The sequence below is a fragment of the Xylocopa sonorina genome, chromosome 18 (assembly GCF_050948175.1).
Source record: "Xylocopa sonorina isolate GNS202 chromosome 18, iyXylSono1_principal, whole genome shotgun sequence".
Lineage (NCBI taxonomy): Eukaryota > Metazoa > Arthropoda > Insecta > Hymenoptera > Apidae > Xylocopa > Xylocopa sonorina.
Window position 1 is genome coordinate 3,340,243 of NC_135210.1, and position 22,596 is coordinate 3,362,838.

General features: G+C 43.0%; 2 protein-coding genes across 8 annotated transcripts in view; one reads left to right on the forward strand and one right to left on the reverse strand.

Annotated features, from left to right (window-relative positions):
- The first annotated feature begins 2,264 nt into the window (after positions 1 to 2,264).
- On the forward strand, positions 2,265 to 4,217 carry Ppl (glycine cleavage system H protein, mitochondrial). 2 transcript variants are annotated; one of them, XR_013102712.1, is made up of 4 exons: positions 2,265 to 2,519; positions 2,847 to 2,990; positions 3,080 to 3,453; positions 3,525 to 4,217. XR_013102712.1 is itself a non-coding variant. In XM_076908292.1 (3 exons), the coding sequence occupies exons 1-3, from the start codon at positions 2,375 to 2,377 to the stop codon at positions 3,307 to 3,309; spliced, it is 519 nt and encodes a 172-aa protein (XP_076764407.1). In that variant the 5' UTR covers positions 2,265 to 2,374; the 3' UTR covers positions 3,310 to 4,217. The 2 variants fall into 2 exon arrangements, 1 of the variants encoding a protein (XP_076764407.1); XM_076908292.1 differs by having other exon boundaries at positions 3,080 to 4,217.
- A 2,255-nt stretch (positions 4,218 to 6,472) lies between these two features.
- Ftz-f1 (ftz transcription factor 1) overlaps positions 6,473 to 22,596 on the reverse strand; it is a 54,305-nt gene continuing 38,181 nt past the window's right edge. For 3 of the 6 annotated variants that reach the window (XM_076908282.1, XM_076908283.1, XM_076908281.1), the window contains 5 exons: positions 20,775 to 21,431; positions 8,902 to 9,581; positions 7,456 to 7,714; positions 7,254 to 7,354; positions 6,473 to 7,143 (listed from right to left, as the gene is read on the reverse strand). In XM_076908282.1, coding sequence (XP_076764397.1) covers positions 6,997 to 7,143; positions 7,254 to 7,354; positions 7,456 to 7,714; positions 8,902 to 9,581; positions 20,775 to 21,431 — 1,844 coding nt within the window. In that variant the 3' untranslated portion in view covers positions 6,473 to 6,996. Of the gene's footprint in view, positions 7,144 to 7,253; positions 7,355 to 7,455; positions 7,715 to 8,901; positions 9,582 to 20,774; positions 22,207 to 22,596 lie in introns of those variants that run through there. The other 3 variants (XM_076908280.1, XM_076908279.1, XM_076908278.1) reach the window with 3 other exon arrangements.

The window sequence follows — 22,596 nt, forward strand, 5'->3', positions numbered from 1 at the left end:
GCAATTATATTATATATTTCATAGTTTTATTTAAATTTATTCTATATTTCCCCCTTTGGACGTAAGAGAAAGAAGGATATATAATAAAACTATAAGAAAGAGTGAGACGGATGATACAGAGCCTCCTTTGGAACCCCTGGCGCCATCTCTGTAAAAAGTGCTGAACTAAATCGGGAACTAGTTTCAGCCTTTTCCACAGAGATGGCGCCAGGGGTTCTAAAGGAGGCTCTGTATTATCTGTCTCACTCTTTCTTATAGCATCTTTCTCTCTCTTACTTCTAAAGCGAGAAATATAGAATAAATTATAATAAAACTAATGAAATATACAAGAAATTACAATAAAATTAATAGAATATACAATAAATTAGTATAAAACTAGTACTGTGTACAAGAAATTACAATAAAATTAATTCAATGTACAATTAATTAGTATAGAATTAGTAAAATGTACAATAAACTACAATAAATTAGAGTAAAACTATTTAATATACGATAAATTACAATAAGACCAACATATTATAATTTATTGTACATTTTATTAGTTTTATTGTAATCTATTGTATATTTCTATAGTTTTATTGCAATTATATTATATATTTCAGTAGTTTTATTATAATTTATTTTATATTTCCCCCTTTAGACGTAAGAGAGAGAAAGATATGTAAGAAAGCTTTGAGAAAAAGAGAGACAGATGTTACAGAGCCTCTTCTGAACCCATGGCGCCATCTCTGTGGAAAAGGCTGAAACTAGTTTCCGACTTAGTTCAGCACTTTTTACAGAGATGGCGCCAGGGGTTTTAAAAAAGGCTCTGTATCATCTGTCTCACTCTTTCTCATAGCGTTTTTATATATCTTCCTCTCTCTCACCTCCACAGCGGGAAATATACAAGAAATTAGAATGAAACTAGTGGAATATGCGAGAAAATACAACAAAATTATTAAACTATATAATATATTATAATTAAACTACTCGAATATACAAGAAATTGCAATAAAACTATTCAAGTACATAGCAAATTATACTAAAACTACTGAGATATGCAAGAAATTACAATAAAACTTAAGTTTTATACGGTACAAATAGTTATAATATAATATTTCTTCTATCTATCGATGCAATGTCTACATGAAGCTACATACAAAAGCTCTCAGGGAAAGCGACTACTCTCTCGAAGACTGCACTCTTCACCCTTTTACGGGGCACAATCTGAAAAAAAAGCATTAATCCTATAATTTTTTTGCACGACAAGATAGCCGACAATTAGGGTAGTAAAATTGGTCCTTACAAATTTTCTGTAGGATGCCGCCTTTAGGATTAAAAACTCCAATTTTCAGATTTCCGAACGAAAAAACTGGTCGTTTCTCAAGAGAACACGACGTCATAATTTCCATCGTTGCGTATCTGCAACAGAGAGAAAATGCAGTCAGCTAATAATTTGAAGTGAAATACTTGCTACTTTTAATGTATAGATTCACCTGTCCTCAGCTTTTTCATCTCGTCCGCAAATACCATGGGAAGATATAATTCAATAGCCGCGCTTAAGAGTTTGCAAATCACTCGCATCGAATGTGGGGGTCATTAAAATTGCGCAACCTCCCCTCGTCTGTTATTTATACGTGCGCATCACCCAGTCTGATAACATAAATTACAAGTTACTTATCAAGCATGTTTAAACTGCCCTTTTAACCTCACGTGATCAACGCAAAGAATTTCAATAACATTACGCATTCTCCCAAGTTACCGATAGTCTTCCACGCTTCGAAATTAAAAGACTGCTCGCGTCAGTACAAAACGAAAACTGCAAATTTTCATCGAAATCAGATGTACACAAAGTGTTCAGTACATTTCAAATAGTTTCTACAAAATTTGCTTCGATTTCTTAAATAAAAATGCGATAGAAACTTGTTTCGAACTGTTCTCGAACAGTTTGGGCTAAAATATTTCGTATAGAAATAATAATATTAATAATAGTAATAATAATAACGATGCATACTTACATATAGAATATTATTTCTATAATAAAACGATAATTAAATTAGAAATCGACGGTTCTAATCAGCTGTTGATCAGCTGTAGCTGTTTAATTATTCGTACATTACTGCATTTAATCTGTTGTAATAGTTTCAATTGCATGACGAAATATATAATGCGCGATAACAGAAGTCGATGATATAAAGAATACATACGTCGCGTGTTCTTTCATAGAATTATTTCGATCGTTTCTTCAGATCCCGCGTCCCCGCACACATTCAGCTCCACGGTTGCTGCGGAAGATTCGGAAACTTAGTGGAGAACGAGGCACTGCGACCAACACCAGTCGAGTAAGGTTAAGTTTCTTCGTTTGTTTCGAGATCGAAGGGAAATATAACTAAACATGGCAAAAGTAATCACGCAAATGGTGAAATACGGCACCAGAACGTTCCCACGTGCCTCGAGGAAATGTTTGTTCGCCGTGTCTGTCCCAAAAGTGTCTTCACACATTTCACGGTCTGTTACGACTACCCACTGCTTGAGTGCCGGTATGTTTAAACGCATATTGGAGTTTTTAAATGTACGAGAATGTTTAAATCTTAACAGTTTGTTAGTTGTAATACTTACTTAATATACAGTACAAAAAAATATTGTATCTTGTATTAATCTTAATAATTTTTAAGAATATTTTAATTTAGGAATCACAGAACAATATTATTTTCGCAAAATATTCGGGAACTTAAAATAGAACTGTTCGTGTGACTAGAATTGTAACTAATATATATGCTTTATATTTGTTCCATTTAATGTCGTAACAATTATCAAGTATTTTTCTCTATACTTGAAAATTATTTCACATTATTCTCTACTTTCAGAGAGACTGTATACAGAGAAACACGAATGGATAACAATTGATGGCAATATTGGTATAGTTGGGATATCCGATTATGCTCAAGAAGCGTTGGGTGATGTTGTTTATGCTCAGCTTCCTGATGTGGGATCTATAATAGAAAAAGAAAGTAAGAACGATTATTTAAAATTGCTTTCCGAAATGAAAATTTCATTTTCAGCACCTTGTGTCTAAGTATAATTAATTTTTTTTTTACAGCTGAATGCGGAGCATTAGAATCGGTGAAAGCTGCCTCTGAATTGTACAGCCCTGTAAGTGGAAAAGTTATAGCAAAGAATGAAGAAGTTGAAAAAACACCCAGTTTAGTTAACAATTCTTGTTACGAGAAAGGATGGTTGTTCAAAGTAGAGTTAACTAATCTTGATGATCTCAAGAAGCTAATGGATGAGAAAACGTACAATCAGTACTTGAAAACTGATCCACTATAAATATATTTCATATAGTCTACGAATGTATAAAGATTTACCTAGTTTGTTCCTAATCATTTACCATGAATGAAAAAAAAAAGTATAAATATATTTATTGTGAATTATACAGCAACAATCATGCACAATTACGATGTTAGTATATTTGTTATACTGTACCAATCGAATGTGGAACAAATATTGTTGTCAATTGATCGTTTGGTTAAACAGAAAAATAGTGCCTCGAGGATATCGATTTTGTAAATTTTCTAATCATGACAATCGTTTAATATATTGTACGTGTGCGAATATAAAAAGCAATAATTAATTTTTTAATCATACGGAGGCACAATTTTGTATGTAACACAGGCAACAAGTGTCGAATGAAATGAATAACAGCGTAACCTGTGAACTAAGAATTATGAAGCTAGGTGCAGTAGTTAGCTGATGTCTTTATTAACCACTGTGCATTTTCTTATCTTGTTACCATTGTACAAAGCAAACAAATGTTTTAATATACATGTTATTCGGTATCACGAATGACACTGTTGTTACAAATTATAATAAACTTTGTGTTGTACATAAACGCATTTAAATTATATATAATAACTTGTATGTATAAAGAAACAGTTGAATGTTTTGAGAAATACTATTTGTAAATTTCGGAAAATTGTCTGCTTAATAATTTACATAGTACCATCCTTTACTCTCCTGTTTTCTTTTGAAATCTATAATTATTATAATACGTTCCGTGGTCATTGCACATTATTATTTTTACAATAGATACCGAAGACAAGGAGTGCAATAAGGGAAACATTATCGTTTAGTAGGAGTTCAATCAGTATAATATATAAAAAATAGCGCTGTCAATCCTAAAAAGGAACAGTTATCAGTTAATAATAAAGATATATTTACAATCAATCATCTGTTGTTCTTTTTTTTTCTACATAATTTACAATTGCCAACTCCTAATGGCAGTGTTTAACAACGCATAATAGTTCATCATTTAAATGTTAAATTCCAATTATTTATTGGATCAAAAAATCACATCGATATTAAATTAGATTCGTTTGCCAATTATAATTGGTAACTGTACATATTTAACACAATGCTTAATAATACCACTATTATAATCGTATCTCCTAGTTACAATTATTAATAAACATTTTATAACAGAATCGAGCGGACGATTAAATAGGATGGACACATACAAAGATCATTGATTTAGGGGCGTATTCAGAAGAGACAATTTTCGTGGTTGTTTTTTTCTTTTTCTTTTCTTTTCGTTCATTGAGACATATTGTGTTTGCGATTTTTGTAAGTTGTTCCAAAATTATCAGACCGACACGTTCTACATGATGTCTTGAAGATAAATGAAAGTACAATAAATAAAGTATTAGTTTATGAGATTTTACCCAAACAGCAACATAAGCTATATCAATTTTGACTCGAATATATCGTACACAAGTCAGATACAACAAGCGTAATCTAATTTCGAATAAACGTAATAATAACTAAGATAATTAACGCGGGAATACAATACTTGAATGGAACTCTTATATTCTCTGTCGCGATACGCATATTACAGAAATCGTGGACGTTTAAGTCCACATAGGTAACATTCATACATTCTATGTAATTTGCTATCTGGGTGTCTATTCTGAGGTATGTGGTTTACTAAAAATGTAAAAATGTAAAGACTTAATACAGTTACGAAGAGGTAGACATTTATATGCGAGTTAAATAAAAGTAATCTGTTTAAAAAGTATCGTTTCAAGATCCAATAGCAATGCAAATTGTGTGTTTAATTCTCTTTTTCACTTTTTCTTCTTTTTTTCCTTTTTATCGATCAATTAAAAGAACCAGGCGATATGAAAATTTGGGAACATGTCAATGTATATATATACATAGATACATGGAAAGATATATTGCACATGTATATATATACTTTGCATTTGTATCGAAGATTTGAAAGAATTTGATCACGGACACAAATCTTTACTCACACGATAAGTACTATATGCAATTATTTTGTATCTCATGGTAGTAATACTCGCAGCTACTCCTTCTGGTTTGATTCAACACTCGATTCTTAATCTAATGTGGCATCGAGTTACTTCTTTATTTTCTTTACATACATCAACAAATCGTTTAAATCTATATTTAGTATATATCTTATATCGAAGTCGGTGGAAAAGTGAAAGTAGTAAAATAGCATTTTTCCCAGGTACTTCTTTGATAGAGGATATAAACAGTAGGAGTTGCAAAGGGTGGTACTACCAGCCTACCAGTACGAGCAAAGATTTCTGTTCCTGTTGCCACACTTGAGCCTCGAATCTAGCACGTGTGTAATTTACCGAATGGCTTAGATACCACAGGCGTCGAAAAGACAACCTTCACAGCACTGAAAAGTTTCTGACTATTGACTAAAACAATAATAATCTATTAGTGAAAAATTACTACGATTCGATCGCTATCTTAACATTCAGTAAATATTTATCTATTTAACAACTGCGATAAGACAATATTGATCTTAATGTACTTAGTGTTTAATCGCTAGATAATGTAGGACCACATAAACCTTGCTCCAATGATTCCTTTTATTTCTTAAACAGAATCTTTATTATGATACAATATACAATAATAAAATATCGCAATTTGTGGTTATTCCTTTTTTTTCCGCCACCTATTTGAAAAAAAAAATAATAAAAGAGAAGAAAGAATACATGAATAAAACTCTAAAATTAGTGAAGACATTAAGTAGCTAATGATTTCCTTTTTTTTCCTCAGTAAGAGCAACAGAAATATATTTATTTCGTTAAACTATACACAAATTATTATAATTACATATTTAACATGATTCGCGCGCGTACTTTACAACGTAATTGGAATGTGTTAACTAGTATTTACAATATAGTAGCCCTGCTGTGTGCAAGTGTGACAAAAAATGCAGATTTTTTTTTCTTTCTCATTAGGAAATTCTAAGGATGCCCAGGTGGCCGTGCGACATATATGTATATATGCATAATAGAAGTATTATCACATGAAATTTTTACCGTCGTTTCAAGTATGCCCATTGAATCCCTTGCAGAAGCACGATTGACTGGAGAGTCGAAAAATTTCGTTCGTTTCACGTTTCACGATTAGGATTATCAACTTCTTTTTTGCTTTCCTCTATTCTTGTTCATACTTTGTTAAAATGAGAGCAAGGCTTCAGTGGTGTGTGTGTGTATGCTTAAAAATAATCGCTTCTAAGTATTAGAAAAATAGCTTTACTTATTTAGATAAAAGTTGCCTGCCCTTTGACCAATATTTTGTTAACCACCCTTTGTACTGTTTTCAAGGCATCTTGCTTACTGTTTTCCCTGCGCTTGTTACCCACCGAACAGGGGTAAATTAATTCTCCAATGGATACATCTCTAAAACTTCAACATCAAATATAGAAAATATATGTCATTATGTTTATATATTTAGATACACTTTATAATACATATATATTATGTATATATGTAAAGTATGTACGTCTATACTTGATTTGCTTTGCATAGGTATCGTTTTTAACCAGGGCCCCTCAGCTTGGTCCAATACCTAAGCAGCGTTAGCTCTTAATAGGTACTTGAGGTCCACTCTGACAATAAGGGGCGCTATCTTGATTTTTGAGATATACCAACAGACTAACCCATGGCAAAAGTGCCGAACGAATCTATCCTTTCATTTCCTCTTAGCGTGGAGCATCTCCATTAGAAGTGTTTGAGTCGGTGCCCCGCCACTACAATGCTTCTGATAAAGATGATCTTCTCCCCTGCTTGCTACCACATGGATTTCTGGTAATACTGCTAGCAGCTTGTTAAACTTATCCTGTTCGTAGAGAAATTCATTCATATCAATTCATTAAATTCGACCAGAAAAGAATCATCGAGATTCAACGATCCGAATTCGATCTACGCCCACGTACGAGGCAAACGTACCGGTATAGAAGGATAACACGTCAATGTGTAATCCAAAAGGGCTTGTTGGACTTGCTCGTGACCTTCTTGCACGTGTTTCTTGTTAACTAACCCACGAACATCTGCGTAGTCAAAGAAAAATTCACACATCGAAAACGATTTCCTACCGCCTCGCATACACATTTAACCGATACTTAAGCCCGACGAAGGGAAAGGGACGTACCGTGATTGAGCAGCATCAGGAATTTCATGCATATGTAATCCGAAAGGTCGAATTTTAGCTCCTGAAGTTTGGTCGACAAGTCATTGAAAAGGTCTGCCAAGGAAGGGACTCCAAGTAGGCCGAGGCAAAGGAGATCAAACTTTTGGCCATTATGAAGTATAGTCTCGTCGGGCAGATTATTGTGTAACCTTTGATGAAGATGGTCAAGCACCAACATATCCGACCAAGAGTGCTGAAGCAACTTCATTTGGTCATCAACCTGTCCAAAAAAATATCGTTAGAAAAATACACACGCAAGTGCAGAACAATGCTTTCCAACCCTTTCTTTTTTTTTTCTTTCGAACCATTCAGCTTTAACTGAGAACTCTCGTTGAAGTTTGGGAATCAAGAACGGCGTGAATATAAGTTTAAAAGCGGCGGAATCCTTGGTGTACCCGAGCTCCATATTGTTCGCGAAATATAAAAGCCACAACCGGAGGTGTCGTCGAAATTCTGGCGCAACTTTCGACAAATTTACGGAATGACGGAGAACAAGAGAGAGAAAAAAAAGGAAAAAAAAACAATACGATCGTTTAAGTAGACGGTTTATAATTAACATGGGCCTGCTTTAGGGCAACCGCCATAACCCAGAAACGTATCTTGTTATGACCTAGATATGAGGCGATGCTTGAAATCATTCAGTGATTGTGCAATGCTGTTGGTTACCTCACATCCCCGCTCGTACCACCAACAGACCAGCGACGAGTTATTTATCGGTAAGAACTGCCTTCTCTCTCGAAAAAGATTCTCGACTGCCGGTTAAAATCGTGAGATTTTTAACAGGCCGATCCACAGCATCGCCAACGATCGATTAAATACAAAAAAAGTCGCGATCTAAGCGCGCGTGAAACCGAGCACGGGAAAGAAGTTAAGTACTAAGACCGAAAGAAGTTCCATCCTATCCAGATGGGCTCGCTTACATCGTTACACGCTGCTCGTGTACACAGTCAACCCTTCTACAACGTAACGCTCCTATAACACGGTTTCCATATAACGTCGAGCTGAAGTTGCGACAGCCCTCCTAATTTTATATACGCACCGAGCTATATCTTCGATATTATATTTAGAAATTTTTATTTTATAATCGCACGCATCATAACTTGCTGCTCAGAGAAATTGATTTATATTTTGCTTGCTTCCGAGTTCCTAATCGCGTTATGGGAGGGTTGACTGTGTCGCAATTACAGAGCCTCGAACACTGAGGCGTGCTACAAAGTGTTGCATGCAAAATTAAAGTAATTAAATGCAGCTGGTGTCATCGCAGAGTCGAATAATCGAGGTTCTACGGTACACGCGTATACCATACAACCCACGCACCGATGACGTATCGCTAAATCCGATAATCCATGCGTGCTTAGAAAAGAAAAAAAAAAAAAAGAAAAAGAAGAGAACGTGTTTGACACCAACCTTGAGATCCTTGAAGAATACAGAGTTCCTTGCCCAGTCCACCTGCGAGAACAGATTCTGATCGAGCACTTTGCACATTAATTCGAACAAGTCCACTTCACACTGATTGTACGTTTGGTTTTGCAACAGTCCGAAAAGGGATGCCTGCCACTCGCGATCGTCGACCGTTTGCACGAAGTCTCTTATCATCGGACTAGTTTTCAATGCGGCGGTAGAGGGTGCGGAGCCGTGAGGCTGCGTGGACTGTTCGCCGAAGTTGAAGGCCTTCGGGCTCGGGGTGGTCGAGTTCGCCGCCCAGAGCTTGCTATCCAGGCCAGGGTTGAGGTTGTGCAGGTGATTACCGGCAGAAATGTTCGGCTGGGAGGAAGGGGCGATCAGTTGATGCTGACCAGCTCCGCTGCCAGCCTGTGTCGTGACCAGACCAGCGGCCACGGCTGCGGGGGATGGGCTCGAATCTGGGGAAGATGTTAGACTCGAGACCTGAGGTATTTGTATCTCCTGTTTAATATGCAGGAAAGGCGTTACGGCGGAGGGATAGTTCGATGGGTCACCGAGGCTGCCGCGTATCGTTTGCAGTGCCAGCTGCCGTTGTCTCAACATTTGTAGCTTCCGCGCCCGATCTCTCTTGTACATGGGTCCAAATTTGTTCCTACCGCCTCTCATCCGGTCCGCTCGCACGGCTACAACAGAAGCGACACGTACAAAACATTGGAAAAGACACTTTCTACGATCTATCTACCCAGGCCGGGTGCGTATATCTGAAATATTAATCGGCTGCCGTTCTAATCGGCTACCATTTCAACGGCTCGAGATTTTATTATCCTCGAACGCTATCGTCGGTTTCGAGACTCCGTACCGTTCGATCGTTCTCAATCGCCTCTAACGACTCGAAAAGTTATCGTCGACAAGTTTGGCGCTCGATGCAATTTGAAAGTCCATCGACGTCACCGGCGGCGTTTAAATCGCCGCTTAAATGGGACAAATGTACGCAAACGAGTGGGTACTCGTGAAACGTGGATGTCCACCTATGAGAAGCGTCGCTCGGTGTCTTGGCAATGATACAAGCAGATTATTTATCGCTCCCTATCGATTACGGAGAACAACCTACGTTTTACACCGAGCCTAACATTTCCAAATTAATGTCCATAGTATAAACTACAGATACCCAGACGTGCGGTCCAGAGACCAAAAGTGGCTCAGCAAAGGAACCTATCAGACGAACGATTACGATTGTGCTAAAAATCTGTACAATTTCAACGTCTCAACGAGTTCTCCACGAATCCTCGTAAGGATGAATTAAAGAACGAAGAAGTTGAGAAGAATCGAGAGGAGCGGAGTGGAAAAAGAGGGAAGAAACAAAAGTCCTAAAAGTATCAGCGCCGTAAAAGGCTGTCGTTCATCGATGTGCATCGGTAACGGAGAGTTGGCCGCGGTGTGGCAACGTTTCCCGGAGGAGAGGTCGTGTGGCCCCCGACGACGGTCCACCTCTGGTCCTGCCAGGGTCACGGGTGCGATCGGGGGTGGATTTCGAGCGGTTCCGAGCGATTTCTAGGGCGGACGCACGGCTAAATCGGCGGCGTTGCCTATTTTCGTGCCAAGTGTCCGCTCTATCCGTCGCCGCAATGAAACACGAACACGAGCGAGCGAGCGAGCAAGCGCGGTGCGCGCTCGTTGAAAGTGAAAGGAGGTTGAATCGCTTGCCCGTCCACTTCTGCCTCTGAGCCGGCCCGTCGAGGGAGGAGGGCCACCCCTCTGCCCCCCTAACCCTCCCCTACCAGCGCACGTACACCGTGTCGAATACCGTCCGACACCCCGCTGCCGCCTAACTCTACTTATTTCCCTTCCCTCGTACCCTACTCTCCGCGCCCTCCCTCCGGACACCTCGATCCACATTGCCGCCTCCGCCACCCTATGCGCGCGCGCGCGCGCCCGCTTACGCCTCCTCTCTTTTTCCCTACGTCTTTTCGCGTCTCTCGTTTTCCCAACGATTCCCTTTTGCCGCCTCCTTTTCCGTTAACGTCGCTCGCCATCCGTCGCCGCGTTCCTGCCTCGCGGTTTTCCCCTACCCGCCTAAGAACCGCCACCCTTTTCGAGTTTCCTCAGAGTCCGGCTCTCCTATGCCTTCTTTCGATTCTACGCTACGAGGATTCTCTATTTATTAGTTGTGCGTAACGCGGATTAATTGAACTAATGAGGTAAATGGCGTCTGTGTATTGTACTGGAGAAGTTGGAATCGCGTATGCTTCAACGCTATACTGAATTAATTTTCAAGAAATTATGTAAATCGCATCCGATGTCCGACGCAGACGAAAGGAAATGTTTCATGTTCTTTGCTTTTTTGTATCGTTGTTATCGATCACTGTTTAAGTGTTTAAGGAAGCGCCCCGTCTACGAACCGGAATTCATTTCGCGTAAACTTGAAACCCGTCTGCCGTGTTCGTCCCGCCAAACTTTTCTGCCTGTTGACGAATAAACCACGCGAGACGAGCGTGTCATCCATCATCGAAGGATTACGCGAACGTGCCCGTGGTCTCCCGGTGCACGCCCCCGCGTCCTCTCTCGGCTCCTCTCTATCCACGACACTCTCTTTCCTCTCTTTCTGCAACATACGTGACCGACTTGCCGGGAATTCAGACAATAGTCGCGGGAGAGCAAGCCAATAACGAAAGTTGCTAAACTTGACTTTCAGGTTGTTGCTTTCGGCCACTTGTTCTCGATTGCTCGCTTAATACCACGCAACGCCGTCACCGCGTATCTCGCGGACTTATTTAACACGTGTACAAAGCTACCTCACCGCGGTTTCTTTTCTTTCCCTCGATCCACCGCTTTCCCCGCCCTGTCCCATTCTCTCATTCGTCGCTCCACTTTATCCCCGTGTCCCTCCTACATTCCAGTACATCGTTTCCGCCTCTGACTTCTCTTCGATCGGTACAAAACGATTCGCTTTCTAAGATTACGCGTGTTCCTTTTTTTTGTTTTTTTTTGTTTTATAAAGATCGACATAGATCACAGGCAAAGTTGACTTTCTCGGTTCATCGAGAGTTTCTTTTCTCTCTCCTTGTTAACATCCTACGTTTACGAGCACGCTGGTATTTCTTCTTCGCCGTGTTTTCACCGAGTGACGTAGGTGTTGCATACTCTCAGGCGTGCGTCTTTCCCGCCTTTAATTTAACGCCAGGTGCATCGCGCGCGTTGAAATTGTTGCATCGATAGCTTTGTTCAAATGAAACCTACGCGCCCTAAACGACCGCTTCGAACAGACGGATTCGCATGTGAAATCTCTCCCCTTTGATTGAATTACATTAGTCACGTCAGGATTTTTAGAACAGTTACAAAACAGATCCCCTTCTATGAGACAGAATTAATCACACGTTCGTGGAAGGTTGCGTGTTCTATCTTTCACGTTAAAATGAAATTATTCAAAGGTGGAAACTACTTTCACCGGCCGCCACATTACTAGAAACGTTTCTAATGCCTACACGCGAAGGGTGAAGATCTTGAACCCTTTCACTCGAAGAGCACCATCCCTCTCCAAATTAGTCGGCCGACTCATTCGAAGCACGTGGCCGCGCGTGTTTTCCGTGTTTTCGTTAAACAGCCGAAGCGTGAACGTGTACAGCGATCCAACGGCTTCTTCTACCCATGGCGGTGTTCACCGTGTGGGTGGCGGCGTTCCGCGTGGGCAGAGGGGGCATTAGCGTATCGATATACGGCACGATTTGATCGGGCCCCGATCGCGGAATATACATGTCAGCCCGCGACGCTGATGGTATTTACGAGTCGAGTATTCCCAGGGCACCGAACGGCTGAGAAACGACGAAGAACCGTCGACCAGGCTGGACGAACATTGTCTCTGTGTCTCGACGGAGTAACAACCGGAAGTTCGAGCGCAGGACGCGCGGAATTGCACCATAATGGCGTCGAGTTTTGAGACCGCCCTCGATTCCATTACGCGGCCAGGATTATCGATAAACTCTACCGACCGCCAGCAAATAAGTGCGTCTCTCGTGTAGAGTAACAACACTTTAAGTAGAGGGTCCACGATCCTCTGAGAGATTCACAGGACGCGAGTAAAAGGGCTTCCGATTCGAACAGCAACGAGAGGATTTTCGTTGAGATCTCATCTGGATCCCGTTGAAATTTCACGGAGGAATCATCGATCGTGATCGTGACACGAATAAACCAGTCGGTTCGATTCATGAGAGAGGATTCCTCTACTCCGTGGTTGCGCAGGGATTTGGCAAGACGAGCGTCGCCGACGGTGTTACCAAACAGGCATATAAATGCGTTAAATACACCGCAGGATGGTTTTCCATTGATCGTCGCTGGTTAGAGAAACCGTGACAATTACATAACCGCGACGCCTACCGGAAAAGTTTCATTTTTGTGGAATTAATGCCCGACGAGGGTCATCTTTTCTCTCGAAGTACAACCGTAGGTGCCATTCTTGGTGGAGCAAAGACGGCACATCGAAAGAAGCACAACGAACGTGGAATTGCGAGCAATTTTTGTTTTCCTTTAAGCTTATCGGTACGATTTGCATGTGTTAAAAGTGGCTGCGTTAAGTATCGTGACATGTCTATCGATAGCGGGACGAGGGCTGTGAAAAGCACGGCAGGGTACAACGAATCGAATTCGACCGCGTAAACGTCCGCAAAGAGGATTTACACGAGCCCATAAAAGAAGATACGCAAACGAGGGATATACTTTTCATTAGATCGCGAAACACATCGCGAGCAAACTTGAAATACGCTTGCCGTTCACGTCAATAAAGATAAATATAATTACATTTTTTCCGCTTACTAATACGCGATATCGGTAGGTAGCAAGTATCTATGATAAAAAGCTTCAAATAACGCTACAACGGGTTGACCTTTCTCCTGCGCAGGACAATTGCAAGTAATAATAGTAGCAGCGCGTTAGAAGCGGTGTGCGTAGCGAGAAATAGCGGTTAATAAAAAAGAACAAGAAAAGAACGTGTACACTCGTGATAACTGGAATTGATCCGACGGTTACGCGTTCCTTTACTATTTACGATAAACTATCCGGGACGGAAGGATCCGCGGCGAGGATCCACGTGTAGTGGGACGCGTGTGAGCCATTAAAAGAATGCAACCTACGTCCGGTTCGCAAGGTCCACGACGGCGATAAGTGTACGCAAGAGCGCCGAACCCGACAGCGTGTACGTGTCGAAAAGAAAGGGAAACCCACTTAACGAATCTGGTCCACGGGTCCAGTGACGTCAGGCCCGCCCCATAGAAATTAATGTAGGACCACGTGACCACCGTCGTCCACGGTTAGACCAATCGCGCGAGAGAAGTTCCCCCCATGACACGGTCGACGCGACGCGCCCGACTGTTAGTGAAGTCATCTGCGCGTTGCGAAACAGGCGAAAAAAAAAAGGACGAAATCATCGATCAGAAAACCCTTGTCGTATTTCTGGCTGAACAAAGCGTGCGATCTTTTTCGCTAAAAAAAAAAAAAAAACGCATTACAACCGCGGCGATAACGACTCGAGACTACAAACACCGTGCGGATGCACAATGAAGCGTCCTGTTTTACCAAGCGATGATACCGACTGGCTGCGCGATCTTCAAAAGTATTTCGCGGAATGATAATTGCATTAATACCCGTTAATCGCCCCGCGGGCATCGGGATTAGCTTTTTAACACTCGACCAGCCGCGAGTCTAAACATCCGAGCGAACGAGCTATTACAGAAACAGGTTGATACTCGCGGCTCGATAATCGGCCGCGTTATCGACTGTTCTGGCCGAGTTCCTTCATTTTTTTTTTCGAAATTCGAACACTACTCGTGGCAACGATGACGTAGGCAGGCGGCCGTAGCGATTGCGTGTCAGCGATCGCGCGCAAGCGTTTCTATACATGCTTCGTTACAGGATACGAATTCGGGCGGGCCGCCGTTAGGGATCGAGAGGGAAACGAGCGGAGAAAAGGAAGAAACCGGGAAAGAAATAAAAGCTTCGGCGAAAAGAAGACGGTGAGGCTCCACTCGACGTGGGATTACACAATCCCCGCCTCAACCTAACCTTTCTCCCCCACCTCGGGCAGCGCGAGCGCGAACAACGAAGGTAGGAGTCAAGCAAGCGAGCAAGGCAGCCAAGGCAGGTAAGCAAACAGGCAAGGCAGATAGGCAGAGCTAGCAGGCAGTCGGCCAGGTATACCACCTTCTTGCGACATAATACAATAATTATGAAATTCGTGAGTTTCTAAACAGAGGCGCATGCCACGGTTTCCGCTGTCCCGGCTGATTTTCCAGGTTCCCTTCCCCCCGTGTTAATGTTTATTTTCTCGCGCGCCTTCCCGAGCGCACCTTCCCAGGCAACTCTGGAAATCCTCCCCGCATAAGTCGGAGCGTTCCTCGAGCGGATTTCGACTGCGCCGCCGAACGGTGACCGCTCTCACTTTTACGACCAGGGCCCCACGTGGTACGGGAATCGACCGGGACCAATAATCGAACGCTCAGAATCCCCTGTTCGGCCATTAAACGCGGATCCGATCCACGTGGCGGACAGATGCAAAAGACGAGGGGCTGCCTCCTTTTCGTTGGTCGTAAACGGCACTCGCTTCGTTATTACTTTCAACGCTCATCGACGGGGCTACCGCCGCGAAATTTCGAGCCGCGTTTACGACAGCTTTTCCATCCGAGGACCTCTGGAAACTTTCGTTTCTGGCTTCGCCCCGGCGTTTCGTTCGACTCGATACCACCGCCGCTGGACTCGCGTTACGGGAACACGCTTGCTCTGTCTATCGGTTAATCGGGAACGGTGTCGATTGCGAGACGCGGGAGAATTATGTATATTTAAGGGAAAGAGCGAGGAATGTCTGATATCTGCGAGGTAGAAGACGCTTAACGAGGACGACGAACGTTCGAGCAGGCATTTTGTACGCTACGACCTAATAGTTGTTAACGATCTTAGATCTGTGTCTCCGTGACACGATTGGAACGCGAGCTAAACGCGACAAAGTGTGTGATGAGAAGCGAGAAGGCGCGGGTTATTGTTTAGAGGGAGTCTCTGAGATTCGACGGGAAAATGGAGTCCCGTCGAGGGGGCATCGCGAGGCAGAAAAGCCACACGGAGGATCGTTCCGCGGCTCGCGCGAACAGTCATCACCTAACTCGATTGCAAAATGCGAAAGAATTATGAGTGTACCTATACACGATTAACCGGCTGATCCGAGGGAGCGTTTAACGGTAATAAACCGAGCCTTTCTTCCCAACGATCGGCTAGTTAAGAAATTTCGTGTTACATAAATTGACCGAAAAATTGACAAACAAACTCGACGGTAACATAATAATCGTTTAAAGGAGGCAGCACTGAATCAGCGCTTCTTAAAATTAAGTAAGAACGTTAAGTAATATTTAAGTAGCACGAGTGGATCTTTTTGGCGGGGCAGATGTGTGTGCGTGTGTGTGTGCATAAGTACACACGCGTACGTAACTGTACGTCATAATGGCAGACCGTGGAACTTTCAACGTCGAAAGTGAACATGAATTTTTCGACACTAATTTCATTGTCGCCATCGTGGTCGGTGAAAATGTATTTCGGCCAACTAATAGAAATTTGATCGGGCCATCGAAAGGCTTTCACTTTGCCCCACGTTCTACAGCGAGACACGAAACAGAGCCTCGAACGTCCTACCTCAAATTTTTCGGTGAGGTTTGCGCAATCCGACTCTACCGGTTCGCCTTTGGTCATAGACGAGCGTACGCGGACACGTAGCTGCTCCTCCGCGTGGCAAATCTGCCTTTGTCTAAAAAGAAACCTGGTTAGGTTCGATAATGCCGGGTTTTTTTGTCGGATATGACGCTAACGACTAAGAGGAACGACGCACGGACGAAGCTAAATAGTTCTCGAAGAATGAAAGAGACATTTTTTATAACGGCCACGGACCAGATGTCCGAAGCTATCGTCGTAAAAGACCCTAACGTTCTCCTTTAGACCACGGATCGTCTAAAGGCACAATTGCGTTGGTTCTTCAGCGTCGAAGAAAAATCCAAGAAGTGCAAATTTGCTTTCAGAGTGATCTAAGAATGGAGAAGTTTCTAACTTCATTCTAAAGTTATTTTAGTTCCGAGAAACCCGATTGAATTACGAGAGAATTATAATTATCGCATTGAAGGAGGTATACGAAATTGGATGGAGGCTAATGAAAGTAATTACGATACAATATTCATCGCGGAACGAATAACATAAACCTTGGATACAAAAAAGGAACGTTCTTATTCTTGTAGGAGTAATTAAGAGCACGTTAAATAGAAAAATAAAAGGTATAGACTCGGTTGCATTATTTCAATGAGTTATTCCGGTTTTTTTTCTACCTATCGCTAATGCTCTTTGAATAATATCAGTTACTTGATCGATTATTCCGCTTATATAAGCTGACAACGACACATTCTGGGTGTTATAAATTTCCACCACCTCCGACGATATTTTCAGCAGAAAATGTTATTACAATAAACGAAGCGTATTTGGCAATTAAAATTTCCATATTTCGCGAGCGAATTGCTCAATTAACCGGATCCGTGTTAAAGTCAAATAGGCGAACAACGAGCAGGATTTCAACATCGGCTGCTTTTTTCTGGTGAAATCAGACGAAACGCGAAAGTGAAATAGTTTGTCGTTCGGATAAAAATGGATAACGCCTAGAGAGCGAACGGAGCAGTCAAATTATTCGCAGCTGCAAAATTCAGGCCTACGTGTCAATATTTGATCGTGTCCATATGTACCCGGGGCATGCTCGAAAGTGAAATAAAAAATTCAACGCATTGTACATAGTCCGTAAAACGGCGTTATAATCACTACTTCCCGTTCGGTGACATTTTAAGAAATAAAACAGCTCTATTCTTTGCTAAAAATACAAAGCGTTAAATAAAAAGACGCCTGGCATCGAAGAGCTCCTTGCAATTAACACCAGCGAAAGCATTTTACAAATGCTTTAAGAATTTCTTTAATAAGAAAATCATATTATGAAATTCTTACTTTAGATTACAGACTAATTAGAAATTTAAATGCGTCTGCAGAATGTCGCGCAACGATCGGTTCCGTTAACAGAGCTCCATCGAGCGAATTCTTGGCTTCCAGAAGAAGATTTCTGATCGACTTTGAAGCAGGCACGAGGTAACGTTCGTTACGTTGAACGAGAGCCTTGCTCTCGTATTCACGGACCATTGCAAATGGCAGGTCTGGTCGCAGAACCGCGGACAGGTGTTATCGTGCGATTATCACGGACGTACCTCGCCGCTGTTTTTTTTTGTCTTGCAGCCGAGCCGTTCCTTCCGCGTGTGTATTTCAAATTTCATTCTCAGTTTCTAAAGTGTCGAAAGCGTGAAAATGAACGGCGTTAACGTCGTACCGTAAATCGTAGAATATTGTAAAAAGAAACACGGGAACCAGCTGCTTGATAAAGAGCACCGCGACGATGGTAACAAGTTAAACGTACGCCAACGAGTTTCAAACTTTAGTTATCGAGCGTGGTGTAGGTATGGCGAATCGATCGTCGGAGTGATACCAAAAAGCATTGTCAAGTACACGGTGGATGGTCGAGCGATAGTTAAAAGGCGTTTCGAGAAGGGAAAAAATTAGGTTGCGTCCAAATATCTTTAACGGAGCGTGAAGTTCGGCTTGTGCCAGCGAGAAGAAATTAAACGGTCCGCTCTCCGCCTAATCGGTATAAAGTTTATATACACTTGACGGGCGTTTTTACGTTTCTGAATAGCGTGCAAGTAAGAAACTGCTTCCTTTCGTAAACACTCGCAAGCACTCTGGAAACTTTCCGCGTTAAGCAATCCGCGTTGCCGCTGTAGGAACGCCGTGGAAAACGACGTGCAAAGGCGGCAATTGCGACAGAGCCTGTTTCGAGATTCGCTTAATCGCTGGGCCTTGAGGGCCTAGACCCAGTTACTCGAATTGCATTAGACGCTTCGCTCGAATCGTCCTCCTATTTAACCGTTGCCAAAGTGCGAAAAAGATTGTCCAAGGCACCTAAATACCTACTTCGATCCTCCCCCTGTTGTTGGATTCATTTCGACGCGAGACGAAAATCGATCGTTCAGCAAACTGGTATCGATGTATCGATAATTCGTTATCGTTAAATAAAATATGTATTTTGTACGTAGATTTATCCCGAATACCTTATTTTGTCTCTATGTATTCTGAACAGTTTCAAGATAACAGCCATTCGAAGAACGCATAAGGGTTAAGGCGGTGATCGTGGCCTCGCGAACACTTAGCCTTAACTTTTTTCCAGTATAATCTGCTTAATTCAGGTATGGAAAGCGGATCGAGATCCGATCGAGAAAAATAACCCACTGACGCGATACATTTAGAAAACTGGCGGCGACTATATATCGCGAAATTCCTTTATTGCGTATATCTAACTTACGGTTTGCCTAATCGGTTGTTCAACGTGGACGCGATGAACGCGTGATATCGGCGTAATTAAAACTAACGACGGAACTCGGTCACGCGAGTAATATGCACGTAGAAACGGAGAAGAAAGTTTTTGTCGAAACAACGGCGTTCGAGCTGTGAAAGAATTTGTATGTGAATACAACAATATCGCTTGATCGCTTCACGGTACGTAATAAGGTTAAGTTCGTAGGAGCGTGATGCGAAAACGCACGAGCGGGAGCCGAGTCTGGCCGAAGTTTGACGAAAGGAACCGTGCCACACCGAAGCGCGAACGACTAAACACGCGTTCGCGCGTAAACCACTTTTGACATATCGTACAGGTTGGACGCGCGTAAAGATATTGAATAAGAGATAATATAAAGGTTGATAACAATGCGGTAATATTAGCACACTGATGATACCAATACAGTTATTTCAGATACTTGTAATGGAGCTCTAATGGCAAGCACATAGCTGTAGGAGCTAGCCTCAGCGGAACGAATGCTTCGATGTTAAGTATTTCTAAGGAATGTTTAGCGATCCTATACGGACAACACTTAAGAAGTTACTCCTGAACAACGTAAAGATTAATTAGTTGTTATTCGTATGATACAAATGAAGTTTGTCCCAAAAAATGGGCGATATTTGTTGGAGAACCACCTTGCGACCAACAACTTGCGCTAGAAACTTAATTCATTGATGCGCGCAGCCACGCGCCTTATTCCTAGTTTTAAGATAAACGTTATCGACGTACATCATTCTAGCGCAAGTGGTCAAACGTTATCTATTTATAATAATATTTGGACATCCTGTTTGGCGAATGATACTTCGACGGAATTACTATGAACTTTTTAGCGATGATGAAGCGTCAGAAGAATGACTAACATATGTTTTAGTAATACTTTGGCTTTTCCATTCGAATTAACGCGAATACTGTTAATTCGAAACCTGAGATATCTGCAAAGGCATAATATAAATGCCTGGACCTTACGGTTATATTGCATAATTGAACATCGAAATCTACTCGGATGCATACACGCGTGCGCCTTCGATCTTTCACCTTCTGCATGAAAATCGCGACGATACCCGCATGCAACGCTTTCACATTCAAAAAATTAGCACCCATATTGTCGACCAAATAAAAACCGTTTGCGTAACAATACGAAATTGTTCGCATCGTTATTTACATTGCACATCATTTCGCTCGATCTGCCATCGATTTCTGCGAAGCGTTTGAAGTAAGAAAAGAAAAGAACGGAGAACGCATCTCGTCGAAACTGAAATCCGATCGCTAATTTTCGATCCAACGCGAAATACTGCATAGCGTCTATTTCATTTTTTTCTTGCAAAGCATTACAAAGATGCGTAAGAAAGAGAGAGAGAGAGAGAGAGAAAGAGAGAGAGAGAGAGAGAGAGAGAGAGCCGCGCTAGAATGATGTCTCAATTCAACAAAAACTCACCCTCAAGCTTCATGCCGACTTCGAGGCACTTTTGAAAACGGCAGAAGGGACACCGTTTCCGTTGCGTTTTGTCGATGTGACAGGACCTCTCGGCGACGCACGTGTAGACCTTCTTGTTTTGGACGGTGCGCTTGAAGAAACCCTTGCAGGATTCACAGGTGAGTAGCCCGTAGTGGTATCCGGAGACCTTGTCGCCGCAAACCGGACAGAACTCTTCGATGATGAAGATGTCCTTGGTGTCGGGGAACTCGGACGGACACGGTACAGAGCCAGTGACGACGCCAACCCCGACCTGGCCCAATCCGGGGTGACATAGGGTACCAGTTGGTAATGAGTACGTAGTAGTCGTTGGTATCGCGACATTGCCGCTTACCGTAGCGGAGCTGGTACCACCGCTTCCGGCGTCTCCGGGCGTGCCAGCGCTGCCACCGCCGCCGCCGCCGCTACCGGCAGCGGCGTTTCCTGCGGTGGGCCCGCTGCCGCCAGCGGCACCCGGGCCACCGCCACCGCTACCGCCACCCGCTACACCACCTTCGGGTCCACCGCTGCCGGTATAACTGGTACCGCTACTCTCGAGGGCTGTCGACGCGCCGCAGCCACCACTGCCGTTCGCCGCGCCGTTGCTGCCGCCGTTGCCACCAGTGCCGCTTCCGGGTCCTGTTGGCGAGAACAGACACGTGTACACCTTCTTGTTGCCGCACGATCCGATCTCGAGCGGCGATGATGGGACGCAGCCACCGGTCCCGCTGTTGTTACCACCGTTTCCGCTACTACCGCCTCCGCTACCACCGCCGCCGCTACCACCGCCGCCACCTCCCCCACCTCCCGTAGGCGAGAACAGGCACGTGTACACTTTCTTGTTGCTGCACGGCGAGTTGTTCCGTTTGAAGAAACCCTTGCACGACTCGCACGTGAGCAGACCGTACTGATAACCGGACATCTTGTCGCCGCACATCGGGCAACGTTCCTCCAACGCGGTCGAGTCGAAGAACGCCGCGTCGAAATTCGACATACCGCCTGCCTGCGAGTGCGGCTGACTGTGCATCGACAGCTGTTGTTGCTGTTGCGATTGCGCTTGGTGGCACATAGTCGCGGGTGGACTTTGCGCGCAATTACCATACGGCGACGAGCCGTACTGCGGTTGTTGCTGCGCCTGTTGCTGTTGCTGCCCGGCGCCGGCCGCACCTTGGGGACTACCCTGCGGGCTTATATGGAACGGCGACATATTCAGGGATATCAGGCCTGAATGCTGCTCCATCTCCAATAACATATCACCCTTGCGCAAGTACCGCACGGAGGAACGTGCTTGTGGCGTATCGACTCATATATGAATCGCCTGAGAATACTCCTGGTTCTAGCCACCGTGGTCAACGACAGATTCTCCTGTCTTCTTCTTTAGTTTTCTCTTTTTGCCAGTGGCGTTGCCAGTGTACATGCGACGGAATAGCGGCGGTAATCGGCTAACAATTCTCGAATTTTCACTAGGTTATTGTACTTTTTCGTGCACTGCCACCGGCTGCGTACAATGTTGTCGATGATACTGACGATACGACGACGACGACGACGACGACGACGACGACGACGACGACGACGATGACGATAACGATATAGATGAAAACACACTATATTCCCTTGGCACGTACAATATAGGTCACGTTTTTCTGCGGCACACGTTTACAAAGAAAACCATCGCGCACCACCGCGGAGATGTAATTCGTTTTCAACCGTATTACTACGTCCGAATCATTGTAACGCAACGGGATACGTGTTCGCGTGTATTGCGTAGAAGGAAAAAAAAAATGAAATAATTGTGGCCTGTCAC